The 24945-nt window shown below is 42.9% G+C and overlaps 1 protein-coding gene across 1 annotated transcript in view; it reads left to right on the top strand.

Annotated features, from left to right (window-relative positions):
- LOC126335603 (carbonic anhydrase 13-like) overlaps window positions 1–24945 on the top strand; it is a 154382-nt gene that overhangs the window by 108481 nt on the left and 20956 nt on the right. Inside the window, exons 5-6 of the mRNA XM_049999056.1 lie at window positions 658–796; window positions 15525–15624. Coding sequence (XP_049855013.1) covers window positions 658–796; window positions 15525–15624 — 239 coding nt within the window. The remainder of the gene's footprint in view (window positions 1–657; window positions 797–15524; window positions 15625–24945) is intronic.

Raw genomic sequence — 24945 nt, 5'->3', positions numbered from 1 at the left:
CATATATTACGGAACATCAAGCTCATAATTGGCCGTAAATTAAGAAAGATATTGTTTCCCCACGAAGCGCGAGATGTAAAGTTACCGTCTTGTAAAAAGATCAGTAAATATAGTGGGAGCACGTCGTATTTAATGAAAACAGGTTTCACTTCGGTATAAAAAAGATGAACATATGTCAATGAGTCGTAATGATAATGAAATCAAAGTGAAGTATCAGTGTAAACCTGTTTTTACTAAATGTGACCTGCTCCGATTATATTAACTGATCTTTTTGCAAGATGGTGGCTTTACATCTGGCACTATCTGGGAATCTAATATTTTTCTCAGTTTATACCATATTTTGAGCCTGATATCCTGCAATACATGTTAATGACATAAACTCAATCACTTGAAAATGGCACAAAAGGCCGGAAACTGGGTCGTAATTAAATAACGAACTATACTATCAGACAAAAGTTCTAGCCTCGGTACAGCACACAGTTTTAATCTGTCAGGAAGTTTTAACAAATATAGATTGCGTTGTTTGTTAATTACTGTTTTACTGTGTCTGAAGCCAGCCAGTAACCTCACAAGATAAATTTTGAAAGATTGTCTCTTCTATAGATGGTTCTTAACTGGCCGACTCTGACCTCAGTGTATTCTGTCTTGTATCCACAGTGAAGGTGCAACTTATTGGCGGTGAGAAGCTCTATCTGGAGGGTGGGAGGCTGCAAGATCGCTACTACCTCGATCACCTCAGCTTCACATGGGGTGCAACCGACAACGAAGGTAGCGAACACGCCAATAGCTATTTGAGGTGGGTAATGTTTCCGCTGCCGCTCTACCTACTGGTCAAGTACTGTAGTCAGGTGAGAGGAGTGTGACGCGGAGAGGGCAACTGACTCTTCTGCTCGCTGCCCTGCTCCAGCGGCTGCCAATCGTCTTTGATACTGACCGTTCTAAAAATATTGTCTTGCCAGTAGAGTTCATTGTCAGCCCCGTCTGTGTTCTATTGTTCGCCGTTTACGGTTTCCCGTTTCAATTATTTGATGTGCACACAAATACGCTACTGGCCATAGAAATTGCTACACCACGAAGATGACGTGCTACAGAGGTGAAATTTAACCGACAGGAAGAAGATTCTGTGACATGCAAGCGATTAACTTTTCAAAGCATTCACACAAGGTTGGCGCCGGTGGATACACCTAAAACGTGCTCACCTGAGGAAAGTCTCCAACTGATTTCTCATACACAAAAAGAAGTTGACCGGCGTTGCCTGGTGAAACGTTGTTGTGATACCTAGTGTAAGGATGAGAAATACGTACCCTCACGTTTACGACTTCCATAAAGGTCGGACTGAAGCCTATCGCGATTGCGGTTTAACGTATCACCACATTGCTGCTCGCGTTGGTCGAGATCCAATGACTGTTAGCAGAATATGGAATCCATACTGGCGTATCACACAGCGTGATGGTATGCTGTGCCATTGGTTACACGTCTCGGTCACCTCTTGTTCGCATTCACGGCACTTTGAACAGTGGACGTTGCATTTCAGATGTGTTACGATCCGTGGCTCTACCCTTCATTCGATCCCTCCGAAACCCTACATTTCAGCAGGATAATGCACGATCGCATATTGCAGGTCCTGTACGGGTCATTCTGGATCGAGAAAATGTTCGTCTGCTGCCCTGGCCAGTACATTCTCCAGATCTCACACCCATTGAAAACGTCTGGTCAATGGTGGCCGAACAACTGGCTCGCCACAATACGCCAGGCATTACTCTAAATGAACTGTGGTATCGTGTTAAAGCTGCATGGGCAGCTGTACCTGTACACGCCATCCAAGCTCTGTTTGACTCAATGCCCAGGCGTATCAAGGCCGTTATTACGGCTAGAGGTAGTTGTTCTGGGTACTGATTTCTCAGGATCTATGGACCCAAATTGCGTGAAAATGTAATCACATGTCAGTTCTAGTATAATATATTTGTTCAATGAATACCCGTTTATCATCTGCATTTGTTCTTGGGGTAGCAATTTTAATGGCTAGTAGTGTAAATGTGGCAAGTTCTAGTGAAATCTGCATGCCGGCGTTACATCCGCCTTGTAAGCAAGAAATGGGAGAAAAAACACTATCACTGTTGATGTAACTTAACTAAACGAAACGTATATCACGTTTAGCAAACGCAATTCAGTAGTAGCATGCACAATTCTCGTATTGGAAGTCGTTCTTATTGAAGCAATATAGTACAGAATAGGAAAAAATCTTATAGGGCTCTCAATAGAAGAAAAACTTTATTGGAGGAATATTTTATAAGTCTATTCTTTAACCACGAAGTTTTTCTTACTTTGTTTTTATTTTGCCACGAACATGCTCAAATAAAAATTACTTTCAGATAGCAAGATATGTGTCTCCTGTTACACTTTGGAAACTGGACTTGTACGCTACTTCCTAAAGTGCGAATTACTGATGCAGCATCTACTCATACCGTATACACAAAAGTAGGGAATTGCTCGATATTACTTCGAAAGTATAAGCGCAGTCAAGAGCTGAGACGATTTAATATATTTATGTCGTTCCAACCCCTTCAAGTCATCCACAGCTACAATGCTGACATAACTGAATAAAGAAAATGTTTTTGTTGTGGCTTGTACTTTTCTGTCTTGAGTTGGCCTACATCACCGTAGTCGTTGTTGCTGCTCTGTGGCTACTGCATCCCCGCCTTCGCGTTCTCCTCAGTTGCTGACAACGCCACCAAAAGCTCAAGTGCGCCGATGATACGTGGGAGCGCCTATGGACTGGAGAGCCATATTTCTGGTTTAGACTTCGATTGATCTGTAGTTCCAAAAATTCACCACTTACTACATGCTCTTTTTCAGTGTTTAGCAGACATGTTTACACAGCTTGCTGAAGTTCCGTGAGAAGTTCAAAAAATGTTCAGATGTGTGTTAAATCTTATGGGACTTAACTGCTAAGGTCATCAGTCCCTAAGCTTACCCACTACTTAACCCAAATTATCCTAAGGACAACCACACACACCCATGCCCGAGGGAGGACTCGAACCTCTGCCGGGACCATCCGTGAGAAGTACTGAGTTGTCAAAATTCAGTTAAAATCCGATAGTCTTTAACGATTTATCGAGTATTTAATTGGTTGCTTCTTCAGCAAGAAAACTGGTGATATTTTTTGTTCCTTTCCTTGTACCATCTGCGAAAAGGTTAAAATTTGCATCTTCTGAAACTGAAAGCGGAGGTTCATTTACGTATTTCAGAGGACCCACTTACGATACACCATGTATGTCTACCCGACTTTTCTGAGTCCTAGTCTTGTGACTGGTTTGATGCGGCCGGCCACGAATTCCTACCTTGTGCCAACCTCTTCATCTCCGAGCAGAACTTGCACCCTATGTTCTCAACTATTCTTGGCTGTAGCCAAATCTCTGTCTTCCTCTACACCTCCCTCCAGATCCATGGACGTTATTCCCTGGTGCTTTAACATATGCCCTATCATCGTGTACCTTGTTATTGTCAGTGTTTTCCGTACGTTCTTTCTTTCCTCGATTCTGCGGAGAACCTCTCCAATCCTTATCAGTGCACCTGACTTTCTACCTTCTTTTATAGCACCACATCTCAAAAGCTTCGATTTTCTTCTGTTCCGTTTTTCGCACTATCCATGTTTCATTATCATAAAGTGCTCTGCTCCAAACGTAAAGTCTCAAAAATTTCTCCCTCAAATAAAGGTCTATATTTGATAATAGTGGACTTGTCTAGGCTATCCGTCGTTGGTTATTTTACTGCCTAGGTAGTAGAATTCCTAGACTTAATCTACGTCGTGACAATCAATCCTGATCATTTCGGCTACTTCTCATTACTTTTGTTTTTCTTCGATTTTCTCTCATTCCATATTCTGTACCAATTAGGTTGTTCATTCCATTTTTCTTCATTTTCACTCAGGATGGCAATATCATCAGTGAATCGTACCACTGATACCCTTTCATCTTGAATTTTAATTCCTCTCCTAAACCTTTCTTCTATTTCCATCATTGCTTCTTCGAAGTACAGATTGAACGGTAGGGGCGAAGGACTACATCACTGTCTTACAGCCTTTATAATCCGAGCACTTCGCTCTTATTCGTCGACTCTTATTATTTTGTCTTGGCTCCTGTATATTTTTTGTATTACCCGTCTCTCCCTATAGCTTAGCCTTATGTTTCTCAGAATTTCGAAGATCTTGAACCTTTTTACATTGTCGAACGCTTTTTACAGATCGACAGATCCTACGAACAATTTACATAAAGGCCTAAAATCACTTATCTTGGTCCAAAAAGGGGGCCACTGTTCAGGAGCACAAGTTTCCATAAATTGCCAGCAACCATTAAACACTTGATTTCAGATGAAGCACGGTTTAAACAGAGTTTGAAAGACTTTTTGCTAGGCAATTCCATCTACGCTATAGATTGACTGTTAGCCCAACGTAAATAAGATTGTTCGATTTAAGTTTTTACAGCAGTTGCTCTCAATGGGTATTTTGTGTATGATGAACTTATTAAAAGTCCCTAACTCTGTTTCTTTCTGACAGTGTATTAATGATGTAAATATTGACAGTTCCAGTTTACTTTAATATATTCACCTGTTTTGACAAGCTTTAGACAAAGGTTTTATGTTTTATGTTTTTTGTATGTTACACGAGGGCTATTCGGAAAGTGAAGAACTACTGGTTGCGGAATGGAAACCACTGTGAAAATCCGACGAGGCTTTTCACAGATGTTTTGGGCCATGCCTCTAGTATGCCCATCGATCGCATCAAGCCGCTCTTTTCAATTGTGAGCGCCTTGAGAGCGAGGTAAGACGCCTAGAACAACAATGTCTCCCGCCAAGTAGGAGTGCCCGCCGAGAGGCTTCGCCTTAATGAGTGCAACCAACCTAACACAACTGCCACGCACTTCCTTCTTCATGGCAATACTTAGCCGCATTCTGCAGGGGCACTGAAGACGCTCCCGCACCCTTTTCGATGGGAAGTGTTCGATCACTCACAGCACAGCCCTAATTTGCTCGTCCTGAGTATCATCTCTGTTCACATGAAACGCTGGATACGAAGACAACATTTAGGCGCAGGCTACGCGCTATAGACCAGCATAGAGAATTATCGGAAAGCACAGGTGGCCCCACTCTACACTAGTGGCCATTAAAACTGCTACACCAAGAAGAAATGCAGATGATAAACGGGTATTCATTGGACAAATATATTGTACTAGAACCGACATGTGATTACATTTTCACGCAATGTAGGTGCGTAGATCCTGAGGTATCAGTACCCAGAACAACCTCTTTTGGCGGTAATAACGGTCTTGATATGCCTGGGCATTGAGTCAAACAGAGCTTGGATGGCGTGTACATGTACACCTGCCCATGCAGCTTCAACACGGCAGCACTGTTCATCAAGAGTAATGACTGGCGTATTGTGACGAGCCAGTTGTTCGGCCGCCATTGACTAGACGTTTACAGTTGGGAAGAGATCTGGAGAATGTGCTGGCCAGGGCAGCAGTCGAACATTTTCCGTATCGAGAAAGGCCCGTACAGGACCCGCAACATGCTGTCGTGCATTATCCTGCCGAAATGTAGGGTTTTGCAGGGATCGAATGAAGGGTCGTAACAAATCTGAAATGTAACGTCCACTGTTCAAAGTGCCGTCAATGCGAACAAGAGGTGATCGAGCCGTGTAACCAATGGCACCCCATACCATCACGCCAGGTGATACACCAGTAAGGCGATGACGAATACACGCTTCCAATGTGCGTTCACCGCGATGTCGCCAAACACGGATGCGACCATCATGATGCTGTAAACAGAACATGGATTCATCCGAAAAAAATGACATTTTGTCATTCATGCACCCACGTTCGTCGTTGAGTACACCTTCGCAGGAGCTCCTGTCTGTGATGCATCGTCAAGAGTAACAGCAGTCATGGTCTCCGAGCTGATAGTCCATGCTGCTGCAAACGTCATCGAACTGTTCGTGCAGATGGTTGTTATATTGCAAACGTCCCCATCTGTTGACTCAGGGATCGAGACGTGGCTCCACGATCCGTTACAGCCATGCGGATAAGATACTGTCATATCGACTGCTAGTGATACGAGGCCGTTGGGATCCAGCACGGCGTTCCGTAGTACCCTCCTGAACCCACGGATTCCATATTCTGCTAACAGTCATTGGATCTCGACCAACGCGAGCAGCAATGACGCGATACGAAAACAGCAATCGCGATAGGCTTCAACACGACCTTTATCAAAGTCAGAAACGTGATGGTACGCATTTCTCCTCCTTAAATGAGGCATCATAACAACGTTTCACCAGGCAACGCCGGTCAACTGCTGTTGGTGTATGAGAAATAGTTTGGAAACTTTTCTCATGTCAGCACGTTGTAGGTGTCGCCACCGGCGCCAACCTTGTGTGAATACTCTGAAAAGTAATCATTTACATATCACAGCATCGTCTTCCTGTCGGTTAAATTTCACGTCTGTAGCACGTCATCTTCGTGGTGTAGCAATTTTAATGGCCAGTAGTGTATGACGATGGTGATGGAAATTTGATATAACACTCCGACAGATGTCTAAGTCGGTGCGGCGACTATGTAGAGAAGTACCTGGAGAGTGTGGGTAAATTTGCAAAGAAAACAGTTTTGATTTTCACTGTGGTTTCCATTTCGCGACCGATCGTTCCTACTTTCCTAACAACCCTCGTACTTTCTGACATGTTCCATACCTACTAGAATCATCTCATTTTTGGGTCTATGGAACGAAAACGTAATCTAAACTAATCTAATGACAGAATGGCGGTATCCAAAACTGGCGTCGAGGTAACTGTGGGTCACCATGGGCAATAGATGGCAGGCGTGAGAGACAGCTGCGGGAACAGACGTGCAACTGTTTAACAACAGGCGGCTCTTATGAACCAAGGGGTTACCGACAATGTCTCCTCATTTACTCTTTAGCGAACGTTGCTGCGTATAGGCCTCCGCAGCAGGCGCCTATTTAGTGGTTCAAAAAATGGTTCAAATGGCTCTGATACAAGGTGACTTGGACAGGATTTGTGATTGGTGTAAAGATTTACAGCTCACTCCAAATATACACTCCTGGAAATTGAAATAAGAACACCGTGAATTCATTGTCCCAGGAAGGGGAAACTTTATTGACACATTCCTGGGGTCAGATACATCACATGATCACACTGACAGAACCGCAGGCACATAGGCACAGGCAACAGAGCATGCACAATGTCGGCACTAGTACAGTGTATATCCACCTTTCGCAGCAATGCAGGCTGCTATTCTCCCATGGAGACGATCGTAGAGATGCTGGATGTAGTCCTGTGGAACGGCTTGCCATGCCATTTCCACCTGGCGCCTCAGTTGGACCAGCGTTCGTGCTGGACGTGCAGACCGCGTGAGACGACGCTTCATCCAGTCCCAAACATGCTCAATGGGGGACAGATCCGGAGATCTTGCTGGCCAGGGTAGTTGACTTACACCTTCTAGAGCACGTTGGGTGGCACGGGATACATGCGGACGTGCATTGTCCTGTTGGAACAGCAAGTTCCCTTGCCGGTCTAGGAATGGTACAACGATGGGTTCGATGACGGTTTCGATGTACCGTGCACTATTCAGTGTCCCCTCGACGATCACCAGAGGTGTACGGCCAGTGTAGGAGATCGCTCCCCACACCATGATGCCGGGTGTTGGCCCTGTGTGCCTCGGTCGTGTACAGTCCTGATTGTGGCGCTCACCTGCACGGCGCCAAACACGGATACGACCATCATTGGCACCAAGGCAGAAGCGACTCTCATCGCTGAAGACGACACGTCTCCATTCGTCCCTCCATTCACACCTGTCGCGACACCACTGAAGGCGGGCTGCACGATGTTGGGGCGTGAGCGGAAGACGGCCTAACGGTGTGCGGGACCGTAGCCCAGCTTCATGGAGACGGTTGCGAATGGTCCTCGCCGATACCCCAGGAGCAACAGTGTCCCTAATTTGCTGGGAAGTGGCGGTGCGGTCTCCTACGGCACTGCGTAGGATCCTACGGTCTTGGCGTGCATCCGTGCGTCGCTGCGGTCCGGTCCCAGGTCGACGGGCACGTGCATCTTCCGCCGACCACTGGCGACAACATCGATGTACTGTGGAGACCTCACGCCCCACGTGTTGAGCAATTCGGCGGTACGTCCACCCGGCCTCCCGCATGCCCACTATACGCCCTCGCTCCAAGTCCGTCAACTGCACATACGGTTCACGTCCACGCTGTCGCGGCATGCTACCAGTGTTAAAGACTGCGATGGAGCTCCGTATGCCACGGCAAACTGGTTGACACTGACGGCGGCGGTGCACAAATGCTGCGCAGCTAGCGCCATTCGACGGCCAACACAGCGGTTCCTGGTGTGTCCGCTGTGCCGTGCGTGTGATCATTGCTTGTACAGCCCTCTCGCAGTGTCCGGAGCAAGTATGGTGGGTCTGACACACCGGTGTCAATGTGTTCTTTTTTCCATTTCCAGGAGTGTAGATAAATGTAAATTAATGCAGATGAATAGGAAAAAGAATCCTGGTAGGTTTGATCATCACGCGAGTGTTACGGAAATGCTTCAGGAACTCGGGTGGGAGTCTCTAGAGTGAAGGTGGCGTTCTTTCCGTGAATCGCTACAGAGAAAATTTAGAGAACCAGCATTTGAGGCTGACTGCAGTACAATTTTACTGCCGCCAACTTACATTTCGCGGAAAGACCACAAATAATTGATAAGAGAGATTTGGGCTCGTATAGAGGCATACAGGCAGTCATTTTCCCCTCGTTCTGTTTGGGAGTGGAACAGGGAGAGAAGATGGCAGTTGTGGTACGAGGTACCCTCCGCCACGCACAATATGGTGGATTGCAGAGTATGTATGTAGATGTAGAAGTAGCATTATGGTACTTAACTTTTGAGGTCATCAGTCCCGTAGAACTAAGAACTACTTAAACCTATTTAACCTAAGGACATCACACACATCCATGCCCAATGCAGGATTCGAACCTGCGACCGTAGCGGTCGCTCGGTTCCAGACTGAAGCGCCCAGAACCGCTCGGCCACACCGGACGGCTCCTATTTTAGACACCCATGCTGACTGCTCTTCATCGGCGACTAAGGCTGGAATTTTCACGCTAATATCGGAACTGGACGTCCACTGAAAGGGGACTGGTGTCCTTTTCAGATGAATCATGTCTTATGCTTCATCGGACAGACGGCTGTCTGAAAGCAAACACCCTGCAACAATCGTCATAAGGGTCCAAACCGGAGGAGGGAGCGTTGCAGTATGGGAAATGTGGTGGTATTCGCTGGATGATCTAGTCGTTGTGGAAGGCACACTGGATCAACACAAGTATGGGGACCATGACCACCTCCACATGCAGTCTATTCTTCCTCGGCACGATTTCATCTACGAGCAGCGCAATGCAACGTGTCATACCGCTCGTGGATGAGTTTATCGCATTTCCCTGGTCACCAAATTCCTCGGATTTAAAGCGAATCGGAAACCTGTGCGACCGCCGCGATGGTGCTATGCGGGTCACGGATTCTCCAGCGACAGACCTAGCGCAGCTGACTACGTCACTGGAGTTGGGCATGGCTGCACGTCCCTTCCAGAACCTCACTGACTCTCTTCCTGTACGTCTCGCAGCGATCTGCGCCGATGATGACGATGATGTTGGTTTGTGAGGCGCTCAACATTGTGGTCATCAGTGTCCAATCATTCCCGTTCCAATCTCTCCACTTCCCGAATGGTGATGGGATGATGAGGACAACACATACACCCGACTCGGGTGGGACTCGAATCCGGGACCCCGTGATCTAGAGGTAGGAACGCTAGGCACTAGACCACGAGCTGCGGACGATCTGCACTGAAAAAGTTGTTCAGGCTTTTGACAGGTGGTAATGTTGATGTAAGTGGACAATGCACTTATTAGTTGTCACTCCTGACTGCTACTAGTTGTTTTTAAAAGGTCAAATAGCTGAAGTAAAGATCAATATCAATGGAATTATCTAGCAGCCGTGTAGCTGAGATGTTGTTTTATTTTATTTTGAAGGCTACCAGTTTCGGCATTCAACCATACCATCTTTAGGCCCCATACGCATCTCTCTAAAGAAACGATAATGTCATATACTGCCATAAATCTGTGGTTGTCGTGAATTCAGTGGTTTCAGTAGTGCTTCATTCGAAGACTTAATAGTAACTTGCTATCGAGTCTTCGAATGAAGCACTGGTGAAACGACTGAGATTTATGGCACTGTATGTCATCATCGCTTATATGGAGAGATGGGTATGGGGCCTGAAGATGACATGTGGAGTGCCGAAACTGGTATCCTCCAAAATAAAATGAAATAACATCTCAGCTACATGGCTGTTGTAGAATTTCATTGATGTTAACAATTATTTAATCAGCCGATGTCCCCTGTCAATGATGGATCAACAGAGAATAGCTGAAGTGATCGTTCTTCAGAGTATATCGAATAACATACACACTGAAGATACGAGAAGATAAGATATCTTGTACCTCTGGTAGGCACTGAAATCCGGGCGCCGGACTACCGTTTCACGTCACTAGAGGAGCCAAAACAAAACGTTCAACCCACTGATAAATTCTAGACGGGCTTCTCTATCGGTGTCACACAGCTCTGTGGATGTCTGATTTCAACTGTACCAGGACTGTGGACGAGTACCTGCAAAACGTAAGAACTTAATTACAAAATAAATTAATTTCTGTGTGATAATAAAAGCTTTATGACTACTACTAATACGAAACATATTGCAGCTTGTGAATAAACATAACTGGAATATATGTATGGCATATTATACAGGTGGTCGCTAGAGGAGACAATTGACTCTCTTGTTTACAAATTCTCAACTCTTGAATTGTTTCCACGGCATTCTCGGTCGCAATAATGTTATAATTTTTTTGTGTCACATTTTCGAAAAGAGAAACAGTTTTGGTGACAGAGTCTATTAAAATATGCACAAATAATGAAACAGTTATTAGAATACTTGGTAAATAAACGATATCTAAAGCACTTTCTAGGACTAACACAAGATGCAATCGCTACAAATGCCACTGTACGCTGAAAACATTGACCCTATAAATCGAGTTTGACCATGAAATGACTGTGTACTTTGTTAGTGAATGTAAACTTGAAGAAAAACTTATTTTCTGTAAATACGGCTGCATATGGCGCTAATGTAACTGAACTAAACCGTTTTATTAAGTGTAGGGCGTTTTCCAATTCTGGATGTGATCTGCTTGTAGTACCAAAATCTAAACACATTCCTTTCTTTGAATTTACGCACCTCAACAAAAGTGTGGCATCATTCCGTGACACCATAGGAGTGCTGCCTTTGTGACTGTTCCTGTACTGGTCAGTAGACCACCCCTGACACCGTTTGTAAACATACATACAGTTACCATTTGCGGTACCTACGGGCAGGACGCCCCACTCAAATGGACCAATGCTTTTCAGATGAGAGTAATGCACTGGTAGGGGCGCGTTAGGGATGTCTGTGTAACAGTAGAGTCAACGTTCATAATGCCAGTGATTGGGGATACGTAATGCGCCCGTTAGACTTGTCAGCCAGTGAAGTTGCTCCATGTACGTACCGGAGTGTTGAGCAGACGAGGAACCGGTTGCACTTGATCGATAGTATTGGGGAGTTACACTGCACAGGCTGTCCGACAGGTGCACAGGAAGATCGGAATCTACGACTTTTGAGTCAAAGAAGTGATGGCCTGAGTGCTACGGAACTGAATTCGGCGTTCGATGAGGCTGACGGACGTCATGTATTGCATCAAACTGTACGGAAACCATTTGATGATGCGAATCTCCATTTCCGACGATCACAGGCAGCGCCACGTTGTACACCACAACACCCTGGAATCCGTTACGGATGTGCAAGGAATCATACAGAATGGCCAACCCAGTATTGACGAAACTCGGCTCTGCTTGTATGCTTACAGCTGCTACCAAAATGAAACTTCCTGGCAGATTAAAACTGTGTGCCCGACCGAGACTCAAACTCGGGACCTTTGCCTTTCGCGGGCAAGTGCTCTACCATCTGAGCTACCGAAGCACGACTCACGCCCGGTGCTCACAGCTTTACTTCTGCCAGTATCTCGTCTCCTACCTTCCAAACTTTACAGAAGCTCCCCTGCGAACAATGCAGAACTAGAACTCCTGAAAGAAAGGATATTGCAGAGACATGGCTTAGCCACAGCCTGGGGGATGTTTCCAGAATGAGATTTTCACTCTGCAGAGTAGGAAGGTAGGAGACGAGATACTGGCAGAAGTAAAGCTGTGAGTACCGGCCGTGAGTCGTGCTTCGGTAGCTCAGATGGTAGAGCACTTGTCTGCGAAAGGCAAAGGTCCCGATTTCGAGTCTCGGTCGGGCACACAGTTTTAATCTGCTAGGAAGTTTCATATCAGCGCACACTCCGCTGCAGAGTGAAAATCTCATTCTGCTGCCAAAATATTTGGAGACAACCAGGTAATATCGAAATCCTCCAACACTGTCTTCGACAAGTGCAGCGAGGTGGTTATGGAATGAAGTTCCAGGGTGGCATTACACAGGGCCCCGTACATTTCTGTGATTTTTGACGGTAATAACACTGCTGTGCAATATGGGAAAAAGATTCAGCAACCAATAATGGACCCATACTGCCAACGTTTTGAGACAATCTTCAAATGATATCTCTTGTGCTCATTGTACTATTCTCCTGAATTTGTTCCTTCAGCATAACAGGATCGCCAGAATGGAGTGATCTCTGTACTCCCCCGACATGAACCCAGTCGAACATGTGTGGGGTTAATTAAAACGAGCTGTTTTTGAACGTCTATAACGAGCACGTACTTCGCACGATTTACACGGAATCGCCATTGAACAGTGGGACAATTGTATCAGCGTGAGCTCGATGATGTGGTCGACGTTATGTCACTACGGATTTAAGACTGCGTCCGAGCAAGGTGATCTGCCACTGCGCACTGACGTTTTTCAGGAGTGCTGTGAATAACACGTTACAAGAACTGTGTAATCTCCTCCCTGTTTCCTAATTCCATCTATTGTCCAGATTAGTATTTTATGAAGATTTGAGAGGAGCGAAGATTACAATAAACTTTCTAGTTTACTTAGCTTGTCATGTAGAGCTGGCCCCAGTTCTTCTTGTCTACAGGTCTGATTCTTGAAGCTGAAAATGTCACATTTTGGGTACTCATGGTTGGATTAAACTAAATAAATTTGAAGATAATTGTTGCAGAATTTTTGGTTTTGCGTAAATCTATTTTCTTACATTTTAGTATATCACACAGTCTTTTGATTTTTCACCTTAACAAAGCCGAAATTACATTGTTCGCACAAAATACAAAGATACGTCAGATCACATCAGTGGCATACTTATGACTGTCACACTCTGTGGGAAAAACCGTATCCCAAAAGGTTTACAATTTTTCTTTACAAACGTATTTTTACTAGTTTCTCTTATATTATTACTTTCTACTATTATTATTTCATAAATGAAACCAGAAATAAACATAGGAACCAGTACAGTATTGCGTAATAAATAATAGGAATTTTAAATGTGCCAATGATTCGTAATTTCAAAAGTTTCTAAAAAAATTATTTTCACTGTACATTCTCAACTAGTACTTATCGATTATAACATCGAGACTAAAATATTTTATAAAGTAATTAATTTTAATAGATTTTATCATGAAATATAACATACTGTTTATAAAATTATATGAAGGTTTTCAGAAAAGCAGCTGAAATAATATTGACCTGTCCAAAATTCGAAAAATAATTCTGGTATCGATTACTGCTATTGAGGAAAAGTAATGCTAGAGGAGAATGTCCCGTTACAAATGGACGATTTTGTTTTTCATGTATCATGATCTGAACACTTTAGAAATGAATATATACACATGCCTCAGCGCCATTTCTTGTTTTATGTGCCATGAATTTGAAAATGAAGGGATGACGCAAATTTTTTTTTAAGTGTTTGTTATATTAGGTTGGCGCATAAGTTTGTAGCGTTTTTTCATAAGTTTAATAAACACAAAACGTACGCGTAACAGAGACTTTAACCCTCAATAATATGTTCTCCTTAACCATTTACAACAGTTTACCAACGCTAGAGTTGCTTGTAGACTCCGTGACTGGAAACCACGTGGTTTTCAGGGGAAGAACTCGTTGAGCCATGTTCGAAGTGCATTTTCATCCAGAAAGGAAGTTTCTTGAAGGTTGTTCGACAGAGAGCGGCAAAGACGAAAAAGTGATGGCTCAAGATTAGGTAAATAAGGTGGGTGCTGTATGACTTCCCACGGGAGCAGAACGTTACCGCAGAGTAGCATCACTTCACCCAGTCTTCCTAGTCGGTATTCTTGGGATGCGTGAGCAAGACGTCTCAGTTGTGGACAGTAAACGTCAGCGGTGTTGGTAACACCTTGGGGAAGCTATTCACCAGGGGCGTAACATTATCCTTTGTGGATGCGCGCAGGCCCTTGTGTGGGGAGTCGCTGCTTTGTTTGGGCTCAACCATGGCTTTCTTTTCCTTGTGTTAGCCTAAAGACACCATTTCTCGTTACCAGCAGCGACATAGGATAGGAATGGTCGGTGTTGTTCACTAGCCAATTGATGACGAGGATGTAGTAGGGGTGCATTATTACTCAAAGATTTCTCTGCATGAAAATGTCGCGTGATTGTGGAATGATCGCAGTTCAGCACACTTGTCAGTTGTCGAGTACACAGATGTAGATCATTGTGGATTAATGAGTTTAAACGATCTTCATCAAATCACGAAGGTCGAACAGTCACTAATGTCTTAACAATCCTCCTGAAAATGGAAAATACAATTTTCTTGTCATGATATGTCCAATATCATTATCCCCATACAGGGAGCAAATGTTTCTGGATGCTTCCGCTGCTGTCACCCCTTTAATGAACTCTAACAGAAGAGTATGTCGGAAATGTTCTGGTTCTGCACTTGGCACTCCATTTTATAGCGTCCAAAGCTCCACTCAGTATCTCGAAATAACAAAATAACAATATGTAAACTCAAATAGCAACAGCGAACTACAAATAAAATATAACAGTTGACAAATAAATCCACGGTGACGGGAATAGCATCAGCAAAACAAAAATGCTACGAACTTATGGGGTAACCTAATAGTTGTACGAGCCGAGCCGTTTAAGGCGCTGCAGTCATGGACTGTGCGGCTGGTCCCGGCGGAGGTCCGAGTCCTCCCTCGGGCATGGGTGTGTGTGTGTGTTTGTCCTTAGGATAATTAAGGTTAAGTAGTGTGTAAGCTTAGGGACTGATGACCTTAGCAGTTAAGTCCCATAAGATTTCACACACATTTGAACATTTTTGAATAGTTGTACGTTATGTTGTTCTGTAAGATATATTATACTCTCTTTGCTCAGTCTTGTACTAATTCTGTTGCCAATGAGCTCCAAATATTATATGTACACGCACCTTTCAATTTTCAGATACGCAATGGAAGCTCAATGGACGCTGCTCACCGAGGAGTACAAGGAATCACCGGATCATTACTCGGGGGGAATCATGAAAATTGGCAGAGTAATGATGGCGAGTATCACGAGCAATAGCTCAGATAACAAACCAGTTGTAAGCAAAGTAATGAAGACTTAAAGCTGGAATGAATATATAGAAGAGCTGCAAAGGATAGATTATTGACGACAATTTTTGGAGAAGGTCGATGGATACGGGACGGTGATGTGATACTGTGAGATAAAATTGACAGTGCGCTGAAGGACTTAAGAAGTCGGAACGAGACGCACTTAGGAGACAACATTCCTTTAAAAGTATTATTATCTTTGGAAGATCCAACCATGACAAAATTGTCCGACCTAGTATGCAGGATATATGAAGAGCTTATTTCAATAGTGGTACAAGTCCATTACCTCCACTTTTCTGCCTATAATACTTCTGCAATTAATAATCCAAAACAACAGAAATCTCTAGCAAGAAGCAATATGCTTGGATATTTCTGGTATCTCAACTGCAGATTTTTCAGCGCTCATTTAACTTTAGGACTCTGTGTCTCACAATGAACAAAAATGGACTTGTACCACTATTGAAATAAGCCCTTCATATGAGAGGCGAAGTACCCTTACATTTCAAGAAGAATATGATATTCCCAATACTAGAAAACGCAGGTTCCTGCTGGCGTCAATATTACCGAAAAATCAGTTGAATAAATCATTCGAGGGCTGAATGAAAAGGAATGCCTCCACCTTCGTTAATTGGGTTTGGATGGGAATAGTTCAATAAATCAAACGCAGAAATAATCCTTAGAATGTGATCTTTAATTCAAAAACTGGCTCTGAGCACTATGGGACTTAACTTCTGAGGTCATCAGTCCCCTAGAACTTAGAACTACTTAAGCCTAACTAACCTAAGGACATCACACACATCCATGCCCGAGGCAGGATTCGAACCTGCGACCGTAGCGGTCGTGCGGTTCCAGACTGTAGCGCCTAGAACCGCTCGGCCACCCCGGCCGGCTGATATTTAATTACCAATATTCACTTTTCCAAATAATCACCAGCCAATTGGATAAATTTCTGCCAACGATGAACGAGTTTTATGAAGCCTTCACGGGAGAAATCGACACTCTGTTTCCGCAACCACAGTCTTACAGTTCTCTCAACGTCTTCATCAGAAGCATAATGATGGCCCCGCAGGTAATCTTTCATTACCAGGAAAAGAAGGAAGTCAGATGGTGCTAAAACTGGGCTGTATGGAGGATGCCGTACGGTGGTGAGATTCAGTCTCTGAAGTTCTGCTGTGGAGGCAAGTGAAGTGTGTGTTTGCCAAGCGAAGCAATAATGTGACCCACACGTTCTTGTGAAATGCCGATTGTGCTTGCAATTTCTCTCTGACTGGTACGACGATCGTCCGAATTGATCTGTCAACAACTTTGCTTGTGAAACACGGTGGTTGCTGTGACAGGACGTCGAACTCTTTGTTTGTCACGCAGGTCGGATGTTCCCACCTCAACATGTTTAAACTTACTCGCCCAACGACGCACATTACTCACATCTACACAATCACCATAAACTGCTTTCATTCTCTGATGAATCTCCTTTGGGGTGATACCTTCTGCTATCCGGAATTCAATGACTGCACGTTGCTTAGATCGCATTGACCGACAGTCTGCGCTTGGTTCCATACTTTACACTGTAACAACACAAACGTTCAACTGGAACGAACAGGAGCTGTAGAGAAGACGCCACGGAACAAGCCAGTACCTGCCGGATACCAATGGTGCCAACAGTTGAAAAGTTTCGAAGATGGAAGCATTACTTATCATTCAACCCTAGTAGTTGCAAAATAATAACGTGAATTATCTACAGCAGAATGAAACAATTGCGCTAGGGGAAGATCAGTGTGGGTTCCAGAGAAATGTGGGAATGTATGAATCGGTATGATACTACGGCTTATCTTAGATGATTGACCGTAAAACAGAAGACGCACATTTACAGTGTTTGTAGATTTAAAAGGAATTTGAAAATGTTCTCTGGAACACACACTTCGAAATTCTTAAGTTATGGGATATAAACAAAGTGATGTACAGATATATGCAGATTGCTCTCGTGCGCAAAACTTAAGCACGAAAGTAACTTCAGCACCACCAAGTAACATACATCATTGGATCTTGGAACATTCGTAGAAGGAACTGTTCCAGCGTAGTACTGAATTGAAAAAAATGTTCAATGAGGCCAAAAGCAGGGACACTTTTATTCAACGACAATAACTACTTTAAATACACGGAGGTTTATCATCGTCCCCTGGACATTATAAACGATGCGACATGTTTGCTAATAGTGTGTAAACAGTACGGACGGCAAAGCATTCTCTGCAACGTTCTCCCAACTTGGCTACAAAGTTGGAAAGGACTTCTTGTGAAATGGCGTTCCAGTCTCCCAACAGCGTGGTGGATGACAGCGAGATGGCCGTTGGTACACGTGGGCGTGCGGCAGTATGTCTCCCCAACGTGTCCCTCGCGTGCTCGTTGAGATTTAAGTCGGGGGAACCGAATATCATTCGTCTCATTCCACCTGCGCTGTTTCATGCGATCTCACATTGTCACCTATAAAAAATTCGGATGGTTGCGAGTAGGGCTTGCGCATCTCTGGTTACGTACAAACTTAATTACGTACATAGGTACTTCATCCATCCCGGATATCGAGAATTTTGACGATTCTTGCCTGTTTTCGATATTATACTAGCAAGGTTCCAAATTTGTGATATAAATGCCAGAATCCTTTGACTGCACCGACTTAGATGCTTAAGTTCTTTACACAGCAAGGGACCGTAGACTTAAGTATGTCATATAAACATTAGATTGGCACTAGTACCCGGTCATGCGGAAAACGGATCGTAAGAGGTGGACAGGAACATAGTAGCATTACATGATAAAAATATATTTGTTCGTGTGAAATAATCACAGATTAACAATTTTCGGATTTTTTCCCCTTGACTTATACCGTAAAACCTTGCTTACTGCCATATTTCACTATTATAGGTGAACGGGCAGAATTCTATATCTTTTGATGAGTGAGTTTGCGAGTGTCGAAGCATGTGGCATAAATGGCAATATCTTCTGACTGCACTGAATTGTAAGCTTAATTTTTTGACATCGCCAAGAGTTATAGCCCTTTTAACACTACTACAACATTTGTTATATCATTATGTAGTTTATCTAGCGACGATAGAATTTTAGTCCTGTCACAAGGGAGCCAAATGTAACACTTACCGCTCAATAGATAGTACTGTAACGGGAAAAGCCAAATACAACACTATACAGCGCCGTTTGTTATACTGGCACAGCGTGTATTGAGAGGCACCCACATGCCTTGCTCATACTGTGGCATCAAGCAGTCAGCCCTGCAAGATCGGTGGCCTGCCAAGCGAGTGGATTCATTCTTATTTATCAAGTGACATGAGCTCTAGTACTCACAATTAAGTTACAAATTATTCTCCTGTTTGAATATTACGCAACGGAAACGGATAACGCACATCTGACTGTTAGTAATTTACACAACTCTGATTGTTCACTACACACTGGCAGTACCACATTGTCTTACTTACTCCACGGCTTTGATCAATACGGGGCCATCGCGCTGAATATGAATGGCGCACACATTATAAATCAGGATATCATGACAAAATACTATTCGAAGGAAAAGCTACCAATCTTTTTGTTTTCACTATCTTTTTTGTTCCGATAAATTCTATAACCTAAACAAACCATTACATTTTCTACAATAATTGCGCATGAGAAACTCTGCCCAGTGGGCATGGCTTTACATTGGTGATTCTCTATCTTATGGTCTCGTAATTATCTAACACTACGGTGCACTTTCTGGATAGGATGGTGGATCTTTTGATATGTCTCACACTTCGCTTCTCACACCCATCATCACAAAAATTTCCTCCAGACCGAGCGGTACAAAATGGAACATGCATAACCCACTGCCTCTGAACCTATCTTGCTACTCTTCCATGCAAACCACACATACTTAAATTCCATGAAATACATCACACTGGCAACACGGAATACTACACAAGGAATAGTCACAACGTTATAATTACATCACTTTCAGCTTTCACACTTCAATTAGTATTCATCCCAGTTTCACACGGCACTGCCCCACTTCGTAACTTTTCTTTCCTACTACGAACTCTGGAGGATATATGCACGTCTTCCCAAGTGGCGTTGCTGGATAGACGGCTGACTCACCTTGCTTCACTCTCAGAGTATTATAGTTTGAATCAAGCGTCACACGGAAACATAACACGCAAAGAAATATTAAGAACATATTCATCACACACGCGAGTCCTCAACTGATACCATGGACGAGTACTTCTCCTTATCCTTTGTCTCATACACAGATTGAGACTGACACAGTACTCACGATGTGGAAGTACTCGTCTCTAATTTCAAGTCCTGCACACGCCATTTCTTAAATATTTCCAACTTATAGTACACACGCCAGTAATTCATCTTAACTTATGCACTCGGAAGTATTTCAACTTGTTGCTACACATGTTTTCATTGTGACCGTTGGTCACTTCCGAAGATTACTATGATTCCCTTAATATTACCTGCCTGACATTTAATTCTCCCCACAAAAGTGAAATAGAGAAATTATTATTCCAAACTGCTCTTAAGTATTCCACATGGATACCATTCTCTCCACTCTTTTGTCTTTACGGAGCACACCTAAGACAGGTCTTACCAACACACGACACAGCGTCAGAGTGCTGAAAAATGGCCGTTCTTCAGGTCATCTCGCACCTCCGTCGAGGTAGGGGTGCACCGTGTTATCGTATTGGTCAGCCACATTTCAGGCGTTCGGAGCTCAGGTAAATTTAATCTCTTTGGTTCCACCAAAGGTGATCAAAGGACCGTCTCAAAGACGATCATATATTGCACACTCACTATTTGTGGTTAGCAGACGACCATACATTCATTCATTTCGCAGATCTCACCAAATTGGATATAGGGATTTATTTTGTGGGAGTGCATATGTAATCAGTTAAATAAATAAACTGTCCTTCCTTCCTACACTCTTATTCAGCTTCGGTGTATTAAGTGAAATTGAGTCATTACTACAAAAAAATATTTTGTTACAAGAATAACGAAGAATGTTGTACCTATTTTCAATGTCGGACGGTACTGTACCCTTTCATTATTACCAAATATGGTATTACGTTGAGGTAAATGTTACCCTCTGGGAGGATTTAAGTAACCTGAGCGTGAGTTACCTAATGGATTTGCTTTATCGAACCTGAATTTAGTGCTACAGAAGAAATCAGAAAGCTAAAGATTGAAATATGGAAAATGTGTATAGTAACCAAGGTTACTTAAATGAAATAAAAACGGTCACCAGCCTAATTAGGCATAATCGTGTGAAATGTTACTATTATATTGTCTGTATATAGTTATGATAAAGGAAAGGTACCATTACTTCTTTCCCAGATAAGTGCAATGAAACTCTAGTATAATTAGATAAATGATACAGTGAATACCAGCACTTATAAATAGTATGTGCAAGCTCTCACAGGAACAACTGACAGCTTATGTCTTCTCAATAGTAATTACTTTGTTATATATGAATTGTGTGATCACCAAAAGTTATGAAAGTCAATATTAAACCAGAAATGGATATGGACCTAGTCCTGTTTCAATAGTTACTTTTAATGTAGTACAAAGATAATTACAAGTCACTCGCAATAAGATTTTTACTCTCTCCATGAAGCAGTCTTCTTCCTATTTTTTATGAATGAAAGCAATTACGGTAACTTTATCTTTCATAGGCAAAGACTTAGGTGGGGGCCTTCAAACTGTCTTTCCAATTTTTATTACACAAATCACATAAAACTCTAGAATTACTTCATAATGCAAACTAGTAAATACATTGCTCAAGAATGTTTCTTCATATTAAGCAACACTAAAGTCGGGATTCTCAAACTCACCATTACACTAAGGCAAACTAAACACACTTTTCTGAGCAGACTTATAAGATGCAAATTTAGGTATTACTCTGTCACAAATTTCACTCACCTTGCAGGACTTTTAAAACAGTTAATGCCTGTGATCTTTTAACAGGTTCTTAAATATGACTTTAAATGCATTTTACTGCCTAACTTCAAAATAACGTGCTTAATTTTGTCATTAGCACAACCAGTAAATTTCACTGACAGAATTAAACGCAGTTAGTCTTTGAAGCCCCCCCCCCCCCCCCCATGAACCATGGACCTTGCCGTTGGTGGGGAGGCTTGCGTGCCTCAGCGATACAGATGGCCGTACCGTAGGTGCAACCACAACGGAGGGGTATCTGTTGAGAGGCCAGACAAACGTGTGGTTCCTGAAGAGGGGCAGCAGCCTTTTCAGTAGTTGCAGGGGCAACAGTCTGGATGATTGACTGATCTGGCCTTGCAACATTAACCAAAACGGCGTTGCTGTGCTGGTACTGCGAACGGCTGAAAGCAAGGGGAAACTACAGCCGTAATTTTTCCCGAGGACATGCAGCTTTACTGTATGATTAAATGATGATGGCATCCTCTTGGGTAAAATATTCCGGAGGTAAAATAGTCCCCCATTCGGATCTCCGGGCGGGGACTACTCAGGAGGATGTCGTTATCAGGAGAAAGAAAACTGGCGTTCTACGGATCGGAGCGTGGAATGTCAGATCCCTTAATCGGGCAGGTAGGTTAGAAAATTTAAAAAGGGAAATGGATAGGTTAAAGTTAGATATAGTGGGAATTAGTGAAGTTCGGTGGCAGGAGGAACAAGACTTCTGGTCAGGTGACTACAGGGTTATAAACACAAAATCAAATAGGGGTAATGCAGGAGTAGGTTTAATAATGAATAGGAAAATAGGAATGCGGGTAAGCTACTACAAACAGCATAGTGAACGCATTATTGTGGCCAAGATAGATACGAAGCCCACACCTACTACAGTAGTACAAGTTTATATGCCAACTAGCTCTGCAGATGATGAAGAAATTGAAGAAATGTACGATGTAATTAAAGAAATTATTCAGATAGTGAAGGGAGACGAAAATTTAATAGTAATGGGTGACTGGAATTCGAGTGTAGGAAAAGGGAGAGAAGGAAACATAGTAGGTGAATATGGATTGGGGCTAAGAAATGAAAGAGGAAGCCGCCTAGTAGAATTTTGCACAGAGCACAACTTAATCATAGCTAACACTTGGTTTAAGAATCATGAAAGAAGGTTGTATACGTGGAAGAACCCTGGAGATACTAAAAGGTATCAGATAGATTATATAATGGTAAGACAGAGATTTAGGAACCAGGTTTTAAGTTGTAAGACATTTCCAGGGGCAGATGTGGACTCTGACCACAATCTATTGGTTATGACCTGTAGATTAAAACTGAAAAAACTGCAAAAATGTGGGAAATTAAGGAGATGGGACCTGGATAAACTGAAAGAACCAGAGGTTGTACAGAGTTTCAGGGAGAGCATAAGGGAACAATTGACAGGAATAGGGGAAAAAAATACAGTAGAAGAAGAATGGGTAGCTCTGAGGGATGTAGTAGTGAAGGCAGCAGAGGATAAAGTAGGTACAAAGACGAGGGCTGCTAGAAATCCTTGGGTAACAGAAGAAATATTGAATTTAATTGATGAAAGGAGAAAATATAAAAATGCAGTAAATGAAGCAGGCAAAAAGGAATACAAACGTCTCAAAAATGAGATCGACAGGAAGTGCAAAATGGCTAAACAGGGATGGCTAGAGGAGAAATGTAAGGATGTAGAAGCTTATCTCACTAGGGGTAAGATAGATACTGCCTACAGGAAAATTAAAGAGACCTTTGGAGAGAAGAGAACCACGTGTATGAATATCAAGAGCTCAGATGGCAGCCCAGTTCTAAGCAAAGAAGGGAAGGCAGAAAGGTGGAAGGAGTATATAGAAGGTTTATACAAGGGCGATGTACTTGAGGACAATATTATGGAAATGGAAGAGGATGTAGATGAAGACGAAATGGGAGATACGATACTGCGTGAAGAGTTTGACAGAGCACTGAAAGACCTGAGTCGAAACAAGGCCCCCGGAGTAGACAACATTCAATTAGAACTACTGACGGCCTTGGAACAACCAGTCCTGACAAAACTCTATCAGCTGGTGAGCAAGATGTATGAGACAGGCGAAATACCCTCAGACTTCAAGAAGAATATAATAATTCCAATCCCAAAGAAAGCAGGTGCTGACAGATGTGAAAATTACCGAACTATCAGTTTAATAAGCCACGGCTGCAAAATACTAACGCGAATTCTTTACAGACGAATGGAAAAACTGGTAGATGCAGACCTCGGGGAGGATCAGTTTGGATTCCGTCGAAATGTTGGAACACGTGAGGCAATACTGACCTTACGACTTATCTTAGAAGAAAGATTAAGAAAAGGCAAACCTACGTTTCTAGCATTTGTAGACTTAGAGAAAGCTTTTGACAATGTTGACTGGAATACTCTTTTTCAAATTCTGAAGGTGGCAGGGGTAAAATACAGGGAGCGAAAGGCTATTTACAATTTGTACAGAAACCAGATGGCAGTCATAAGAGTCGAGGGGCATGAAAGGGAAGCAGTGGTTGGGAAAGGAGTGAGACAGGGTTGTAGCCTCTCCCCGATGTTATTCAATCTGTATATTGAGCAAGCAGTAAAGGAAACAAAAGAAAAATTTGGAGTAGGTATTAAAATTCATGGAGACGAAGTAAAAACTTTGAGGTTCGCCGATGACATTGTAATTCTGTCAGAGACGGCAAAGGACTTGGAAGAGCAGTTGAATGGAATGGACAATGTCTTGAAAGGAGGATATAAGATGAACATTAACAAAAGCAAAACGAGAATAATGGAATGTAGTCAAATTAAATCGGGTGATGCTGAGGGAATTAGATTAGGAAATGAGACACTTAAAGTAATAAAGGAGTTTTGCTATTTAGGAAGTAAAATAACTGATGATGGTCGAAGTAGAGAGGATATAAAATGTAGACTGGCAATGGCAAGGAAAGCGTTTCTGAAGAAGAGAAATTTGTTAACATCGAATATCGATTTATGTATCAGGAAGTCGTTTCTGAAAGTATTTGTTTGGAGTGTAGCCATGTATGGAAGTGAAACATGGACGATAACTAGTTTGAACAAGAAGAGAATAGAAGCTTTCGAAATGTGGTGCTACAGAAGAATACTGAAGATAAGGTGGATAGAGCACGTAACTAATGAGGAGGTATTGAATAGGATTGGGGAGAAAAGAAGTTTGTGGCACAACTTGACTAGAAGAAGGGATCGGTTGGTAGGACATGTTTTGAGGGATCAAGGGATCACAAATTTAGCATTGGAGGGCAGCGTGGAGGGTAAAAAT

This window comes from Schistocerca gregaria, chromosome 2 (assembly GCF_023897955.1).
Source record: "Schistocerca gregaria isolate iqSchGreg1 chromosome 2, iqSchGreg1.2, whole genome shotgun sequence".
Lineage (NCBI taxonomy): Eukaryota > Metazoa > Arthropoda > Insecta > Orthoptera > Acrididae > Schistocerca > Schistocerca gregaria.
The sequence above is the reverse complement of the archived record's forward strand: the minus strand, read 5'-3'. Positions and strand labels throughout refer to the sequence as shown.